The sequence below is a fragment of the Sphaeramia orbicularis genome, chromosome 12 (genome assembly GCF_902148855.1).
Source record: "Sphaeramia orbicularis chromosome 12, fSphaOr1.1, whole genome shotgun sequence".
In the NCBI taxonomy this organism is placed as follows: domain Eukaryota; kingdom Metazoa; phylum Chordata; class Actinopteri; order Kurtiformes; family Apogonidae; genus Sphaeramia; species Sphaeramia orbicularis.
In genome coordinates, this window is record NC_043968.1 from 20406807 (window position 1) to 20422972 (window position 16166).

Here is a 16166-nt window from a genome sequence, read left to right on the forward strand (position 1 = left end):
ATATGTTGTGTCTGGTTATAACACTGCTGCTACAGTTCGCTACACACAGGTTTTTTTTTTTTTTTTTTTTTAATAAACATAATCCAAAACTTTTCTGACTAAAAATATTGTCTGTGGTCTATGCTCACCTGCAGGTTGGCACAAGTGGAAAACATACAAGCACTGTCCATGGGTTTGATTGCATTGCCGTGTAGAGAGGGAGCAGGCTTGGAGATGATTGGAGGCTGGGCAGGGGGTAAGAAGGTGGATGACGGCTCAGTCACAAGATGAGTCCCCCCTTCTGAGCCATAACCAAATGCTTGGATGGCATTTTCTGCAACAAGAGATAAAAAGCAGGACAGGGAGAATCAACGAGGAAGAATTGCAGAAGATAGAGGAACTAGAAGGAATGTATGCTGCAAGGTTAATAAAATTAACCATTTTTATATCTTTTAAAAGCTTTGCTCAACCTTAAGTCTAAACCATTTTTATCCAGTTATAGCTTACAAACGTATGTCAGCTCTGTCAAGCTTTTTATTTCTGCACATGCAACATAAACTCCATCACTGTCATATGCACAACAATCAACAACATCACCAACAATAGCAAAAAGACAACAGAAAAGGACTAAAGACTAGAACAATACTTGTATTGTACTGTAATTTCAATTGAGGTTCAACGCTTTGAAAGTCTTTAACACTAAAGCTAACAAACATGTTATATAAGCACGCTCTAAAACTTCAGCACATGAAATTGACATCATATTTCACTATTATGTTGTGTGTGTTCCTGGATGCTATTAAATTGTGCAAAGAACTCCGTGTTCTTTAGTCAATCTGTGAATTAATGTTACATTCCAACTCCATCCAGCACTGTTTGAGATGGCCTAACACAACTGTGAGTCTTCATTCAGTGTTTTTTTCCATAATAATAGAAGGAAAAATACATCCATTTTAATATGAAAAGGTGTGCAAGCTAAGCATTACAATAGACGTAAGGAGGGAAAAAAAACTGTAGTGTTTGACAAGTCATATCTATCTGTATCTGTAATAACAAATCTTCTCTTGTATTGCTGTTTAAATCATCAGTAGGAGAGGATCCTGACTTTTTATTTATGTCAGGAACCTTTAGCCTCATTGTTGTAGCAATCAAATACCTACAGTTGCGAAAAAAAATTAATAGACCATCAAAAGTCATCAAAAACAATGGTTATGCAATCAAGTACTAACTCTTGTGTGTATCATGTGACTGAAACATACAGAAAAGAAAACATCGTCGGCTTCCTGATAAAACCTGCTAAGTGACATTTTTGGTTGGGAATAAAAACCTGCTATCTCCCCTATTATTAGCTTCAAATTTCAGTCTCCTGTGAAAGTTGTTTACATTCCATCATAAGTACAAATATTGAAGGAACAGATATTTTTTTGTCATATTTCACAGCTTCCCGTTATATAAACAGTTTTTTGTTTCTCCTGTAAAATTCGCCAAAAGTGACATAGCAGATTTTATCAGGAAGCCGACGACATGGAATGCCTAAAAGCACTGTTTTTCTCAGTACAATGCCATAGATAGTGATGTACGAACTGAAGTGATTTTGGTTACTATCAAGAAAACATGGAAAATGGATAGATATCAGCTCTGAAATTAAACTCTTATGAGCTATTTTTGTTGTTGTCCAAACAAATGTACCTTTAGTTGTATCAGGCATTAAAATGAACAAGAAATTGAAGAAAACAAGGGTGGTCTAATATTTTTTTCTGCGACTGTATATAGGTGGTGAAGGAGCAGCTGTCACCACTAGACAGGGTTTTTCTTTTGATGAGCAACTTGTCCTCAAGTTGAAAGACTGGAAGATTCTAGATTTGCAGATTTCTAACATTTCTTAAATGTCCTCTGGGATTAGCGAGGAAGTATCTGCTAAAAAGGCTATATGTAGTACAGATGCATGTCTAGACTATGTGCAGTAAACATTTATTTTTAGGTCATACACTCTCCATGTATTGTATGATATTAAATTGCAAATGAATAATAAATGCCTTAAAGTAAAACTCATATTATAAAGTGCATTCATGTGTTTATTCATATCTCCAAGCACATTATATATATGGTTGTGCATGCATATGTGAACCTCCAGGCAAAAAGTAAGAGAGTGTTTGTTTGAAGGAGGAGGTGCAGAGGTGATGTTGTCGCTGGGTCAGTGTTATTTAAAGAGAGTGTCTTGGGATCTTCAGAACATTGTCTCACGCTTCTCTGTTCCTCCTCCTCTGCTGCCTAACCTTTCTCCTCAATTATCAGTCTTGCTCTCTGTGTGTACACTTCACATATGCTTTTAAGTTACATCCTGATGAGTACCTTACTTCTTCATCTCTGACGTAAACCTGACACCATTGACATGCCCTGGTGCTCTCCATCTACATACACATATTAATCTCCATCAATGTCTCTGTGACTTTGGCCCTTATTAAGTACAGAAGTATCACAAAAACACACATACACATGCATATGGAAACTCACTGAGGCAGGTGTTGTGCGTGAAGTCCCGGTGAAAAGCATCACAAACCCGCTCCTGATTGCCAGTGCCCCTGCAGGTACACCACAGGCTGATGGTAATGTTGGAAGGACTGCTGTCGCTATAGTTAGGTGTTACATCTGAGCCTGATCCCGACAAAGAAAAAATATTAGAAAGAGGGAAGGAGTTAATGTTGGGGAGGAATAAGAATTAGGATGGAGATTAGCAGGGAAGAAAGCCAAAGAGGATTTTTGCAAATTGTAAAATTGAATCACTGGATGATTTCCAGAGAAGAAGCGAGTCACCTGCAGTGTATTTCTCAAACAAAGGCGTACTGCTTACAAAATAACCCCAACCAGTGTAAATTCTCAAATGAGCTGCTATTTAAATACTGGTGGGGTCTTAAATAATGGCTTAAAAAAGGCAACTGTACCATGACGAAAGCTCTCATGTTGAGAAAAATAATAGAGATAATGTGCATGTTACAACATTCCTCCTGCATTTGCATCTTATTTTATCTTCTTTAAAAGTCTAAGTAGCTTAGACATGACTGTTACTTTAAAGATGTGGAAAAGAATATGTTAAATGTTTGGGGTAACACACCAACGGACCAGTTGTCAGTATGGATACACCAACACCAATACCAGCATGAAGTATAAAAAATCCAAATCTGCATATTTCTGCATTCGTGCACATTTAAGGACCTCCTGTTGTTTCACTTCTTACTCACACATCACTCATTATGTGATCAGGCTCAAGTCAGTGCAACAGTATTGTGTGCAGGATTAAAATTGCAGGGGATTTACTTCTATATCTAACACTTCAGTCTACCAGAAATAAATACTTTAGTATCATTCAGCTTGTGAAACAACTCTTCATCTTCTTAACATGAGAAAGAGCTTTCAGAAGTCTGAAAAAGTAACCATGGTGACATCATGATAATTTCATCCTAGGTTTATAAGCCAAAATGCACCAAACTAAGCACACGGATTTTGAACAATGGAAGAAATGATAGAGAGAAATACTGACAAAATACTAAACCTGTGGATATTAAGATAAAGCCAAAGTGTTTGATAATGTAGTCACTGGGCAAAAGTATTAATTATTATCGTCAGCAAATCCCACCCCTTCCAGTTGCGTCCTATGGTAAAAAATAAATAAACAAAAAAATTGCTTTACAGTCAGTGGTGAGAAATAGGAAATTTTTGATCCTGTGTGAATTCTGCCATCATTTACATATATCATAAGCTTTGTAGCATAATTGCATGAGTCATATTTTTTCAGGACATAACCAATGATGCAAAATGAAGCAGCAGTGTTAGGAGAGTAAACATTTTTGGCCAAATTGTGATTTAGAAATATGACTGAGGCAGTTATGCTATGAGGCTAACGTTTTGATGTTTGTCAGTTTAAAAGATAATGTTACAGGCCAAGAAAGTCACTGTTTGAGGTAAAACTGTTGACATACTGTGAAAAAAACGACATACCCAAAGATCATGGAGGGGACATCACTGTAACTGTTTTTTTTTTGTTTTTGTTTTTTTCCCAGTGTGTTCTAAGTCACTGGGTATTTCTCTGCAGCTTCGACATGACCAGATTTGTAGTGACTGTCACTTCTTTTAAAATATGGAATATGGCAAGGTAACAGATAACAGGAACGGTTACATGTGTCATGAGTGACAAGTAATGCAGTGTTCTGAGTCCTTTCACATGAAACTAGATGTTACTGTACTATCTTTATCACAGACTGTGACTTTCTGTGATAATTATGTGTCTTTCATGACTGGTGTTCTTTTTTTTTTTTCTGAGGTTAGGTCCCATGGGTCACCCTGGAGACGAGGGAATTCACCACTCCACTGTAATTCAAGTGGTCTGAGGGGACTCGAGACCTCTACTTCTCCTTCCTGGTGTTTTCAGGTGGAAGAAAATCTACCCCTTGACACCCAAATTTTGTCCAATCACAGCTGTTTTCTCAGATATATACGAGTGTTACAGCTGTAATTACTGATCAGATTCTCTCAGATGAGACCAGACATCTTTACCATAATACTAGAAGGTCTCACAGCGTCTGTCTGTCTGTGTATTTCTGAGAATTTGAGATGTTTTTATCTGGCCAATTTGGTACCTACAGTTGAGGAATAGTCCATTTCGACATTAAATATCTTTTTTTTCTTTAAAATTCCCTTTTCTAAAGTCAGGAGGGACTTATTTAATTCACGTTGCTAAGCAGTTGCGAGTAGTTGCAACGGCAGAACAACGGCATGTAACGTAGGACAAAAGTAGTTACGTACCTCCTTTTTGCTTTTTAAATTGTCAACTTTTACTGTTATTATTATCATTACTAAAAAAGGGCAAGTTGATAGGACCAATGTTTTGGGAAATATTAGTAATTTTGGAATACAATAGCCTTACAATCACGTTGCTATGACCAGAATCACGTGAACACTTTGGCAGTGACTGCTGGACAAATGTGGTACAGCATATGGAAATACACAACAAATATCTGTGCTGGGAACCGGGATGTTGCCCGTCAGGGTCAGGATGTGGATTTTAAAAACAACCCCCCTTTTCGCATCCCACTCTCAGTATTAACAATGATGAAGTCCAGGATCTTGAACACACTAGTAGAATTATATTACTCTATGTTTCAACATAAAATCTTAGACAAGTAGCTCCACTTTTTCATAACAGAAAGACACAAGAAGTTATCCATCTGTAGATCTAGTCTTGTGATTTGGACTGAGAGGAGAGAGCTGCAGAAGGAAGGTGTGCACTGTTTCCACCTGATTTCAGCTTCAGCAGTTTTAAGACAACGGAGCTGTAAGAACAGCAACTTTATGTTCTATGCCATTTATGTTGCATGCACTGAGGGAACTGCGTATGAAATAAACAGTGAGGAAGTTTGGTGTTTGAAGAGGCATGGGAGTTTTAACATGTGGCTCTATTGTATTCACCTCAGAAGAAAGCGCTTGAAAAAGGGATGTTTTCCAGAAAGTAACATCATAACAAGACTCAATAGACCCTTTGAGAACTTAGAGTCAGCAACCACATTCACAGTTTCACAATAAATACAATACAATAAAGTTTTGGGCATTCACACATTTGTAGAAGGGCTCTGTGTCATTGATTTGCTTTCATCTGTAGAAGGCAAACAAAAAGTGCAAGTTTTCACATCATTATTAATATTGAAGTGTTGCACAAATGTAATAATAGCCTGCTTCAAAAAGGCTCCTTCAAGGCAACTTTGATTTTGCAAAAAAAAAACAAAAACGGATTATTAAACTCACCGATGAGGCCAACATAGGACATCAGACAGCCGTAGTAGTTGTCATGTGGGCAGCCGGTGACAGTGTGAGGTGTCATCTGGCAGTTTGTGTGGAAATCAGCTAGCCGAGACCTAGCAACACAGCAAGAACAAATGTGAGCATCACAGCAAAGCCATGCACCGAAAATACTCATGAAAGTGAGAAAAACTGCTGGAAAAGACAGACTGTAGTTTTGGAGATTATCTCTGCATTTTCCATATACACGTCCTGCAGTATCCAGCGCAGTATGCATATGTTAATTCACAACAAACTGTCACAGGAAATAACTGTACAGCTGCTTAGCTTAATCTACTGCCTGTCCTAGTTTTGTTTTTCACCATCCCGTCTGTTCTTTTAGCTGTCTTTGTTTCAACATGAAGAGGAAGAGTTCTTTTCATGTTCTTTTTTATTACTCTCACACAATCCTGCTGTTTTTCCTCTTGATTAATGTAATTGCAGCACATTTGAGAACAGCGGAAAGGGGAATTGAGAGAAAGTTAGGTGAAAGCTGTCATATGGTCGGATCAGCGGGGTGACAACAAAAAACGCATGAGCCCGTCACACGGTGAGACTGCGTGACAGACACCGCCCACCTTTGTGTGTGTGTGTGTGTGTGTGTGTGTGTGTGTGGGTTGGATGGTTGCTGTGCACAGGACACTCCATTCTCATGAACCTACTCCTGTGAATGTGCTTGTCTTCGCATGGCTGTCTGCTGTGGATGATATAAAGTAGTTTGACAGGCTGGAGTGCTGTGCATTTGACTTTCACACAGAGGTCAGTCAGTGTGTGTGTTACTTGTTTGGTTATTGGGACGTAAATCAGTTTACACAGTCAATTGTGCGGATTTGTCTTCCTTTTAAGGACCAAGTCTCCATAGTGTAAATCCTAATATTTGACAGTTAAGGTTCAGCGTGCAGTATTAAGTGACATGTGGTGCTGAAGTTGTTGAACCTCTCACCTCCCCTGAGATGAAAAAATGCAAAAGGCCCTTAATAGAGCCAGTGTTTTCTTGTTCGTTCTGGGCAGATATAAACTCTGGGTGACACTCAGACATAGTAGGGGATGGTAATGAACCGTAAAGTGTAAGTGAACTCCACAATTCCACTGCATGTTTTTGAAAATTACTACAAAGTGAGAAAGCTGAGATGGATGTGAACAATGTGTGACTGTCCAGATGTGAATGTGAGACAGGAGTAGTTCAGGGACGTCTGTACAACAGAGGGAAGACACTTATGCAGAGCAGCATGAGGCTCTGAAAGGAACAATTTGAGTTTAGTTCTGGCATGCTTATTACAACCTGAGAAAGTCCTGCCAAAAAAAAATCGATGTTCATTTAAGTATGTGCTAAGTTTAAAATATTTTCATTGCTTTTTTCTGTTCATACAGTCTTTTCCCACGGAGAACTGAAGCCCTCTTGAAGTACTCTTAAACCTACCGAATTTCCCTGACATGAAGTGCACTTCTGCAGCCTGTGTTGTGTCACTGAGGTGTTTCAAAACATATTTCATATTGAATCTGACAAACAAATGAACTCATCAAGGCAGTGGGTTTATGAGTCCCCCTGTGTGAGTCTGGTGGTTCAGAGCAGAGCAAAAAACAACTTCAGTTCAACCCATCAGGAAAAGAATGAGATTTGATAGAAGCTGATTGAAGGACAGGTGGGCTGAACACCTCTGATTAGAGGCAGTAACATTGATTATTACCTCCACCAAGGAGGTTATGTTTTTGCCGGCGTTGGTTTGTCTGTCTGTCCGTGTGCAAGATAACTAAAAAAATTATGGACGGATTTGGATAAAAATTTCAGGAAATGTTGACACTGGCACAAAGAACAAATGATTAAATTTTGGCAATCGGGGGTGGGGGTGTGGGGCACTGATCTGCCTTGGCAGGGGTCTGTGCTCTACGAGTGCCCCCCCGATCACCACCAAAATTTAATCATTTGTTCCTTGTGCCAGTATTAACATTTTCTGAAATTTTCATCCAAATCCATCCATAACTTTTTGAGTTATCTTGCACACAGACAGACAGACAGACAGACAGACAAACAGACAGACAGACAAACATGGAGGGGCACTGATCTGCCTTGGCGGAGGTCTGCGCTCTCCGAGTGCTTTTCTATTTTTTTTTTTTTTTACACAATTTTCATGAAGTAGAGTCCAACTGCGTCTCTTAAGTGGGAAGATGAAGAAGAAACAGGAAATGACAAGATGAGGTTTTTTTTTTTACCTATAAACCTCAAACTAAAACCCTAAATGGTCTAGAGACTAACAACATATAAGTAGGTCAGATACATCAGACACATAATATGGCTGATGATGGTTGAGTCATGAGATCAAAACCATGCTGTAGTGTTTAATGCTCACACATTTGCAGTAAAACAAAGGAAAGAGGAAGAGGCAGTATGTTCAACTGTAGGAACATGACAGTGGAGCATGATGGATGTGTTACTTAAAACTGGACACCCAACAGTTGTTTAGACTTGAGGCCAATTCCACCAGTGGCCTTTTACAGTACTGCAACCAGCCTCTGTAAAACTGATGAAAGAACATGCATATACACAGAAAAGGATGGGCATGACTCTTTATTAACATTTTTTGATTGAAATGGTTAAAATCACATAAACACCCAATAAATAGACTTTATCTGTTTAACATCTGTGTGTGAAACACTACTGCTGATGTGCAAAGGACCACATAACACTGGACTCAACTTCTATAAATATTTAGGAGAACAAAATGAAGAGGGAATGAACTGGCCCTGGCATGTAACAAGTATGTGTACGAAGATACAACAACACTTACATTTCCTTCAAAGACTCAGGGTATTTGGGGTTGGTAGCTAGTAGTTAGAGCTGGTGTAGAGTCCATCCTAAGATATGGAATCAGCAGCTGGTTTGGAAACCAGATTAAGGTGCAAATCACACATTCTTAGGCTGGTAGATTAAGGGTAGGTCCACACCTCCAATCAAACCCAAGTCATCTCTGAACAAACAACTATAAGACAAGCTTGTAAAATGTTATCTGACCCTTCTGATGTGCTGAACTCAGAGTATGAACTATTACAATCGAGTAGGAGATACAGTGTACAGGGTGGGGAAGCAAAATTTACAATATTTTGAGGCAGGGATTGAAAGACAGTGTATGACCAATTAGTTTATTGAAAGTCATGAGAATTTATTTGCCACAAGAAAATTGACATAATAGAAAATGTTTTTATTCTATGTGTCCTCCTTCTTTCTCAATAACTGCCTTCACACGCTTCCTGAAACTTGTGCAAGTGTTCCTCAAATATTCGGGTGACAACTTCTCCCATTCTTCTTTAATAGTATCTTCCAGACTTTCTCGTAATAGTTTTGCTCATAGTCATTCTCTTCTTTACATTATAAACAGTCTTTATGGACACTCCAACTATTTTTGAAATCTCCTTTGGTGTGACGAGTGCATTCAGCAAATCACACACTCTTTGACGTTTGCTTTCCTGATTACTCATATGGGCAAAAGTTTCTGAAAAGGTATGGATAATAGTGTTAGGTATGATTATGACATCAATATATGTTTGGTTTCAAAACAATTGACGTAGTGCCTGCTGAGAAAAAACAACTAAATGTTCATTGTAAATTTTGCTTCCTCACCCTGTACCTCTGTCTGTGTAGGCATACCAGGTACAAACATTAATTCATTCCTTAGTCAAACTGATTAATGGAATTGATTAAATTCCAACACGTCACCACTTTTCCATATATATTGCACTATATTGTCTGTTGTATTGATGGATATATTGCATTGTTTCTATTTATGGGCAATTTCTGTGCAATAAGCGTGCAATAAACAGGACAATAAACCGTGCAATAAACCTGTGGCATGATAAGGATGTGCACAGCTGTAAATAGTAGATATAGCTTTTTTGATTTGTGTTTATCTTGATTTTGCACTTCTTTTGCTCTTGTGTGCTTTTGTACTTTGCTGCTGTAAACCTGGACTTTCCCCTTGTGGGACTAATGAAGGCATATATTTATGAATTGATGTATTGTTTGTATTTACGTATGGAACTGGTCCTCGGTCACATTTCTCTCTGGGGAGAAAAATTATTATTTTTTAAAAAAGTGAATGGGTATTGCTTTGAGGAAAAGAGTCCAGCTCTAACAAGAAATCCTTGGGACTTAAGTAACCTACTCTTTAAAATAAAACTGAATGAGTAAACAGTCATTTTGTAGTAAGAAAAACACGACTCTGAATAAAAACATAATTGGACATTGTAAATCTTAGTAAGAACTCAGGCAGTGTGTTATATCTGAGGGTCCTATGTAGCAGTAATGTGTGTGTTTGTGTTTGTGTGTGTGTGTGTGTGTGTTGCGTGTTGGTTGGGTTGAGTAATCCTGCCAACGATGTCAACTCAAGACAAAAGCCTCAGCCATAATTCACAGATAAAAACACTCACACACTTTCCTCCTGTCTCTCTGTCACTTTGTGTTTCTTTTCATGATGTACACACAAACACACACACACACACACACACACACACACACACACACACACACACACACACAGTGACACCTTCACCCTTGGCTTGTCAGGGCAGATTGTTGTGTGAGAAAGTGACTCAGACGCCTTGGTTGAAGAGCCAACCACTGTGGATTTATGTTTGCGTTTGCCAGCCATTTATTTCAGTGGAACGCAGGGGGATGGTTTTTAGGACAAAGCACAATAACACTGCTTCCATCTGTTAACCCTTTGTTTAGAAATCAACACACTAGGACAGGGGTGTCAAACTCAGTTTAGTTCAGGGGCCACATTCTGCCCAATTCCATCTCAAGCAGGCTAAACCATTAAAATAATAGCATAATAATCTATAAATAATGACAACTCCAAGTTTTCCTTTTTGTTTTAGTGCAATAAAAACATGAAATTATGAAAATATTTACATTTACAAATTATCCTTTCACAAAAAAAGATGTGAATAACCACAAAAAAAACTGAAATTTCTTCAGAAAAAGTGCAATTTGAACAATATTATGCCTCAAATTATCATTTGTACATGTGCATTACACACAATGTCACAAAAAACATTTGGTAACAGGCATATTGTTAAAATGTTGGAGTTTGGAATTGAAGACCCTGGTGCTAAAAGTACTGAAGTCACACAAAAAAAAGTGTTTAAAACATTTATTGGGTGGACCTACAAATACAACATGTTTATCTGCTCAACTTGAACTGTCCAAAAAGTGACTTCAGTACTTTTCGCACCAGGGTCTTCAGTTTGGAACTTCAATAAGAATAATTTCTACAATATTACAGTATGTGTCAACTTATCATTAACACAACTGACAAACCAGATCTACATATGCACAAAACATTTAGTAACTGCCAGAATATTGTTAAAATTGTGCTTAATCTTCAGGTTGTTCACATTTTATTGTTAAAAGGTTATCATGCTATTATTTTACTTTAGATCTCATTGGTGTGTATGTGCAGGGTGCGATTTGTCAAGAAAACAGAGTAGGTTTTTTTTTTTTTTTTTTTTTTTTTTGGAGGGGGGTTGGGGGCGGGGCAGCAATTATATACGTGGGGGTGCGGTTCATAAGTAACGTAACTAACGCTGGTGTGAAACAAAAATGAAACTTTACATACTTTCGACGTCCAACTCCTGGGTTCTATTCTTCTCTTATTCAGTTAATCTTACATGAAATTTTCACAACTTCTAACCTGTATCCACTGGACCCCCTCCACTGCTCTATGGCCCACCCACAAATGCTGGGCCCCATGAATTTGCCTTGTTTAGCCCCCCTTTACGGCGCCCCAGTGCGTGGGGACATTTATGAATTCTGAGACTGCCAACAGTTTGGTTCAGGTGAACGTTAGTGCCAGTAATGTAGGATATAGGTGTAAGAAAACTGCCACAACCTGCCTGTTATATCTATTGGTTGGTTGTCCCCCGAGGATGAAATTCATTGGGCAGAAGTAGGGATGTAAAAACCCCACCCAACAAATTGCACCCTGTGTATGTGGAACCTGAACTAAAATGAGCTCAACACCTTTGACTGTTAATGTCTTCAGTGAATGTTTGCACTTCATAAAATCATGCCATGGGCCGGATTGGAACCTTTGGAGGGCCAGTTTAGGCCCACGAGCCACATGTTTGACACCTGTGCACTAGAACAGGGGTTTCCAAAGTGGGGAGCCTGCACTTTTCAGGAAAGATATTGATATTGTGAGTTTCAAAGTGCCTAAGAAGTAATTCTATTTTGAAAGAGTCAAGGTTTCATCAATAAGGCAAGAAGAGCAACTGAACAGAGACTAACAGGTAATTCCTTGTTGGGCCTACAGGTTCGACTAATGGTGTCACATTAACCCTTTGATGCATGAATTATGAGAACCTTAGTAAAGATTTTTTTTTTCCTCAGTGTTTTTATTCCTCTTTAGGCATGAAAAAACAATGTGATTGAAAATTTTTTAATGAACCTATTTTTTTTATTCGGTTTCAAAAACTCCGCTGGACACCATGTGTTTAATTTTTGAAGCAAAGAAACATGTCTTTAAAACACAATATCAGAAAGTGATATACTGTGTGAAAACTATGAGATAAAACCATTTTTAATGCAGCCAATCTGATGTTGTCACACAATTATGCATACTCTAATACTAGTTATTACTCACTTCATGGCAATAATATGTCAAAAAATCCCTTTTTGTTTAAGAAATCTGTTAATTACATCTAATAACAACTAGCAGTTGATTTATACTAAAACATGTTAGTGCAGATCAGGTTTATCAAGAACAGCAAAGTTATAGTAATGTCAGTGTATAGGATGGTGCATAAGCATCCACTGTGTTGACTGATAGGGAATTAAAACAACAAAACCCCTGAATATACAAGAGAAAAGCTGGAGAATAGCTGTTCACTGTAGTGACCACTATGCATGAAAGGGTTAATGAAAATAAAAATAAAAAAGGCCAATCAAGTTTTAAAACAGACACATTAACCTAAATAAATATTAACATAACCCCCCCACCACCACCATTGAACCCCTGTTCATAAAACAGAATACAATGCGTAAAATGTCAAGTACTCACAATGCAATGTGGCAAATATGCTACAGTATCATTGCTTGACTCCTGTGTGCATGTTTTTTATGTTTCAGTCACTTCAGGATAGTGGGGGTTGCCAGTCTCTTGCACCGTTATTTTGGGGGTCGCGAGTTTGAGTAAAGATTAAAAGTCAATCAAGCATAGCATTGAACTATTTTACAACATGATCTGAATCACTTCACTCTTACAAAGGTCTCTCCATGCTTCCAGTGTTTATATTTTTAAAGTTTAGTAAATGGCTTTCATTCTTTGTAGAGATTTGTGACATTTTCCAGCGATTCAGCTCTGTTTTATTGAAGTTTTCACATCAGGGCACCTGTGATGGTGTTTATGTGAGTAGAGGTCATGAATGTGAGCCCATCATCTAACAGGAAATGTCCTGCCATGAACCCAAATAACCAGCTGCCATATAAACATCTCAAACATTTGATCAGCTTTACTACAAGGAATAAGGTCAACAGTATCCCTCTTTTGTGTGATGTTCAGTGGTTAATTATTGCTGGTTGTTTTGACTGACTTCCCATCTGGCCAATATAGATGTGATCAGATTATTAAAAAAAAAGCAGAATTCTTAGTTGAAAGGCAGAACTAAATCTCTGAAGAAAAATAAAATGAGTGTATTTTATGGTATGTGAAAAGTGCAAAGAATGTCTGCAGGGCATGTTTCAAAAAGACACATACTCAACACTGAAAACATTACACTAGAAAATATGAGAGAAGAGATTGGTTCACACTCAAGTCATGTTATGGAATAGTTTAAGAGGTAGCTATTTCAGTGAAAGCTGTAATTTAGACTCGTTTGAACTTTTCATGGTCTGAGTTTCACTGCATGTTCTATATAATATCTCTGAATCAGTGGTAGTTGGTTCGTAGGAGGCACAAAGGAGCACTCCTGCTGCATTAAAGGGGTCATATTTTTATTAGTCTTTGGTTCATTTATTTGTGTATTTGGACCCTAATAGTTCATAAAGTTTGAATTTGAACCCTCCAGGTGCTGCAAAGCTATCTTTACATTCATTTTGGCAAAAATCAAGTGGATTTCTACAACACATTTCCATTCCTTCTTAATTTGTTACGTCTATAACTAGCGACGTCATGACATTTACACAGATAAGGTCAAGACTTTTGACGAACATTTCTCAGAGTACGACATAATTGTTCGTCAGCAGCAGCGGTTGTAGTCCATACTGAAAATATGGCCAAACTTTGAGCTGATTACCTAAAATGTTCAGTTGTTGGTTGAATGGAACAGAGCGGCACAGCCAACAACCTGCAGGGGGTGGGGTGTGAAGTGGCTCATGTGCATTTAAAGGGCCAGAGCTCAAAACGACCTTTCTGGTGTCATTACTCAGAAATAGGGTTGAAGATGGACCTGTGGAGTTGAATTAATGAAGAATTCAGACCCAAGCATAGCATTTACAGTTTATGTAGACCACGGGGAAATGTTTTAAAATGCGTAATTCCATTTAAAAAAGCAAAATATCACTCCTTTAATATTACTTGTTCGATAGAATAGAATAAAATAGAATAGAATAGAATATATTTATTGTCATTGTAACAAGTACATAATTTACAAGTACCATCCAATCTGTACATCATATATAAAATTTTATATAAAACACACAAATAAAAGCAGCAGGAGGTTTAATTTTAGCTAAAATGTCACTGAAATAAAACTATATTTATATTGTTATACTATGCTTGTCCTGTGTCCTGTAGCTCATGTCAGCATTAACTGAAGTCGTTTTTAACTGTATTACTGTATGTATTGTATATGTAAACTAATGCTATGTAATGTGTGGATGTAGTCTTAATTTTTTAAAATGTTTCTAATTTTATGAATGCTGGCACTTTACTTCTTACCCAGGGACAACAGCTGAAAAATAGATTTTTGCTAATAATGGCACATTTATAGAAATATTCATTAATGTGTACTGTCCCTGCTAAATAAACAAGTAAATAAATAAATTATATCAATTTTTGTGTGACTATTTACTTTGTTTGTGGCTTCTAAAACCGTTCCAAAGCAGGTGACATGAGGCTGTGTTTTCATTGGATGATTAAAGAATCACTCCTGGATATAATTATTGGTGCTCATAGCCAATCAGAATTGTTTAGATCTGTTTGTCTTTACGTGATTGGATGATTTTCACTGGATTGCCTAGTCGCCTCGAGTGAGATACAGATGCATTCAGGACTCTAGAAGAAGGTTGAAGTACATGATTATCCACTCCAGATGTCAGAGGTAATGAAGGTTTTCTCTTTTCAGCCTGATACCAGCAATGAGAAACTCGAATCATTTTAAGGACCTGGATCATTCTCATTGATAGGATCCGGGTCGTACGAGCCACTTGAGTAATTTGAGCCAAAACTGCCCAATTACACCCGAAAGGATGAATCTGAATCAGAGGACTCAGTGTAGTGGATCATCTATGTCCTCTGGATCTGAATCAGAGGACTCAGGGGCCGTTTACACGGCGTAGGATTCAGTCGACTCCGGGAAGATTTCATCGCGGATTAGCCTTCTGTTAACATGGAAACGGTGCCTAGAGTGCCTGAATCCGGAAACTTTTGATACCAGGGTCCAGGGTGGAATGTTATCGATACGCTCCGCATTTCAGCTCCGTGTTAACGCGAATCGGAACGTTCCAGGTTAAAATATGACGTCACCGCATGCGCGCGCAGCCAAGAACCGCCAGTTAACCCACTCCAGGCCAGTTGGTGGCGGTAATGCGCCTCCAAGCTGGTTTGCCAGCCTCTATGACACAATACAGCTGCAGAAAAAGAAGGAACAACCACAACAACAATGGCCGGTTTCAGAACAACATACGTGCTGCTAACTGTGCTCAGCTCGTCTGACCAGACAAAGAAGTCCTGCGTCTTTGTACGACCACTCGCCATTGTTGTTTGTAAATAGTGTTGTCCGCCTCTTCTTCGTCTTCTTCTTCTCCTCATTTAAAGGCTGTCTAAACCGGAAATCGTTTGTGCGCAGGCGCGTGTTTTACTGCCACTGTTTCACTACAGCTCTACATCGCCAGCTACTGGTCTGGCATGGCCACTACAGTGTATTCAGCCGTCCTCGCGGACTCATGTTAACGCAGATCGTTATCATAGCGGCTTCGTCTTAACGCGGTATGATTTTATAACACAAAGGAGAAATCTTTGCGGAGTGTTGCCGTGTAAACGTACCCTCAGTGTTACATGTTACAGTTACATGTTTTTTTAAATGATTTATTTTTCCAGGAGAAATTAATTCGGAACTAAAGTATTTTCTCCTCTGTTTACATG

At 38.3% G+C, this 16166-nt stretch overlaps 1 protein-coding gene across 1 annotated transcript in view; it reads right to left on the reverse strand.

The window, feature by feature from the left end:
* gfra2b (GDNF family receptor alpha 2b) overlaps positions 1 to 16166 on the reverse strand; it is a 162584-nt gene that overhangs the window by 12503 nt on the left and 133915 nt on the right. The window contains exons 6-8 of the mRNA XM_030150505.1: positions 5776 to 5885; positions 2494 to 2634; positions 129 to 313 (exon numbers count right to left, since the gene is read on the reverse strand). Of these exons, the coding sequence (XP_030006365.1) occupies positions 129 to 313; positions 2494 to 2634; positions 5776 to 5885 (436 nt within the window). The remainder of the gene's footprint in view (positions 1 to 128; positions 314 to 2493; positions 2635 to 5775; positions 5886 to 16166) is intronic.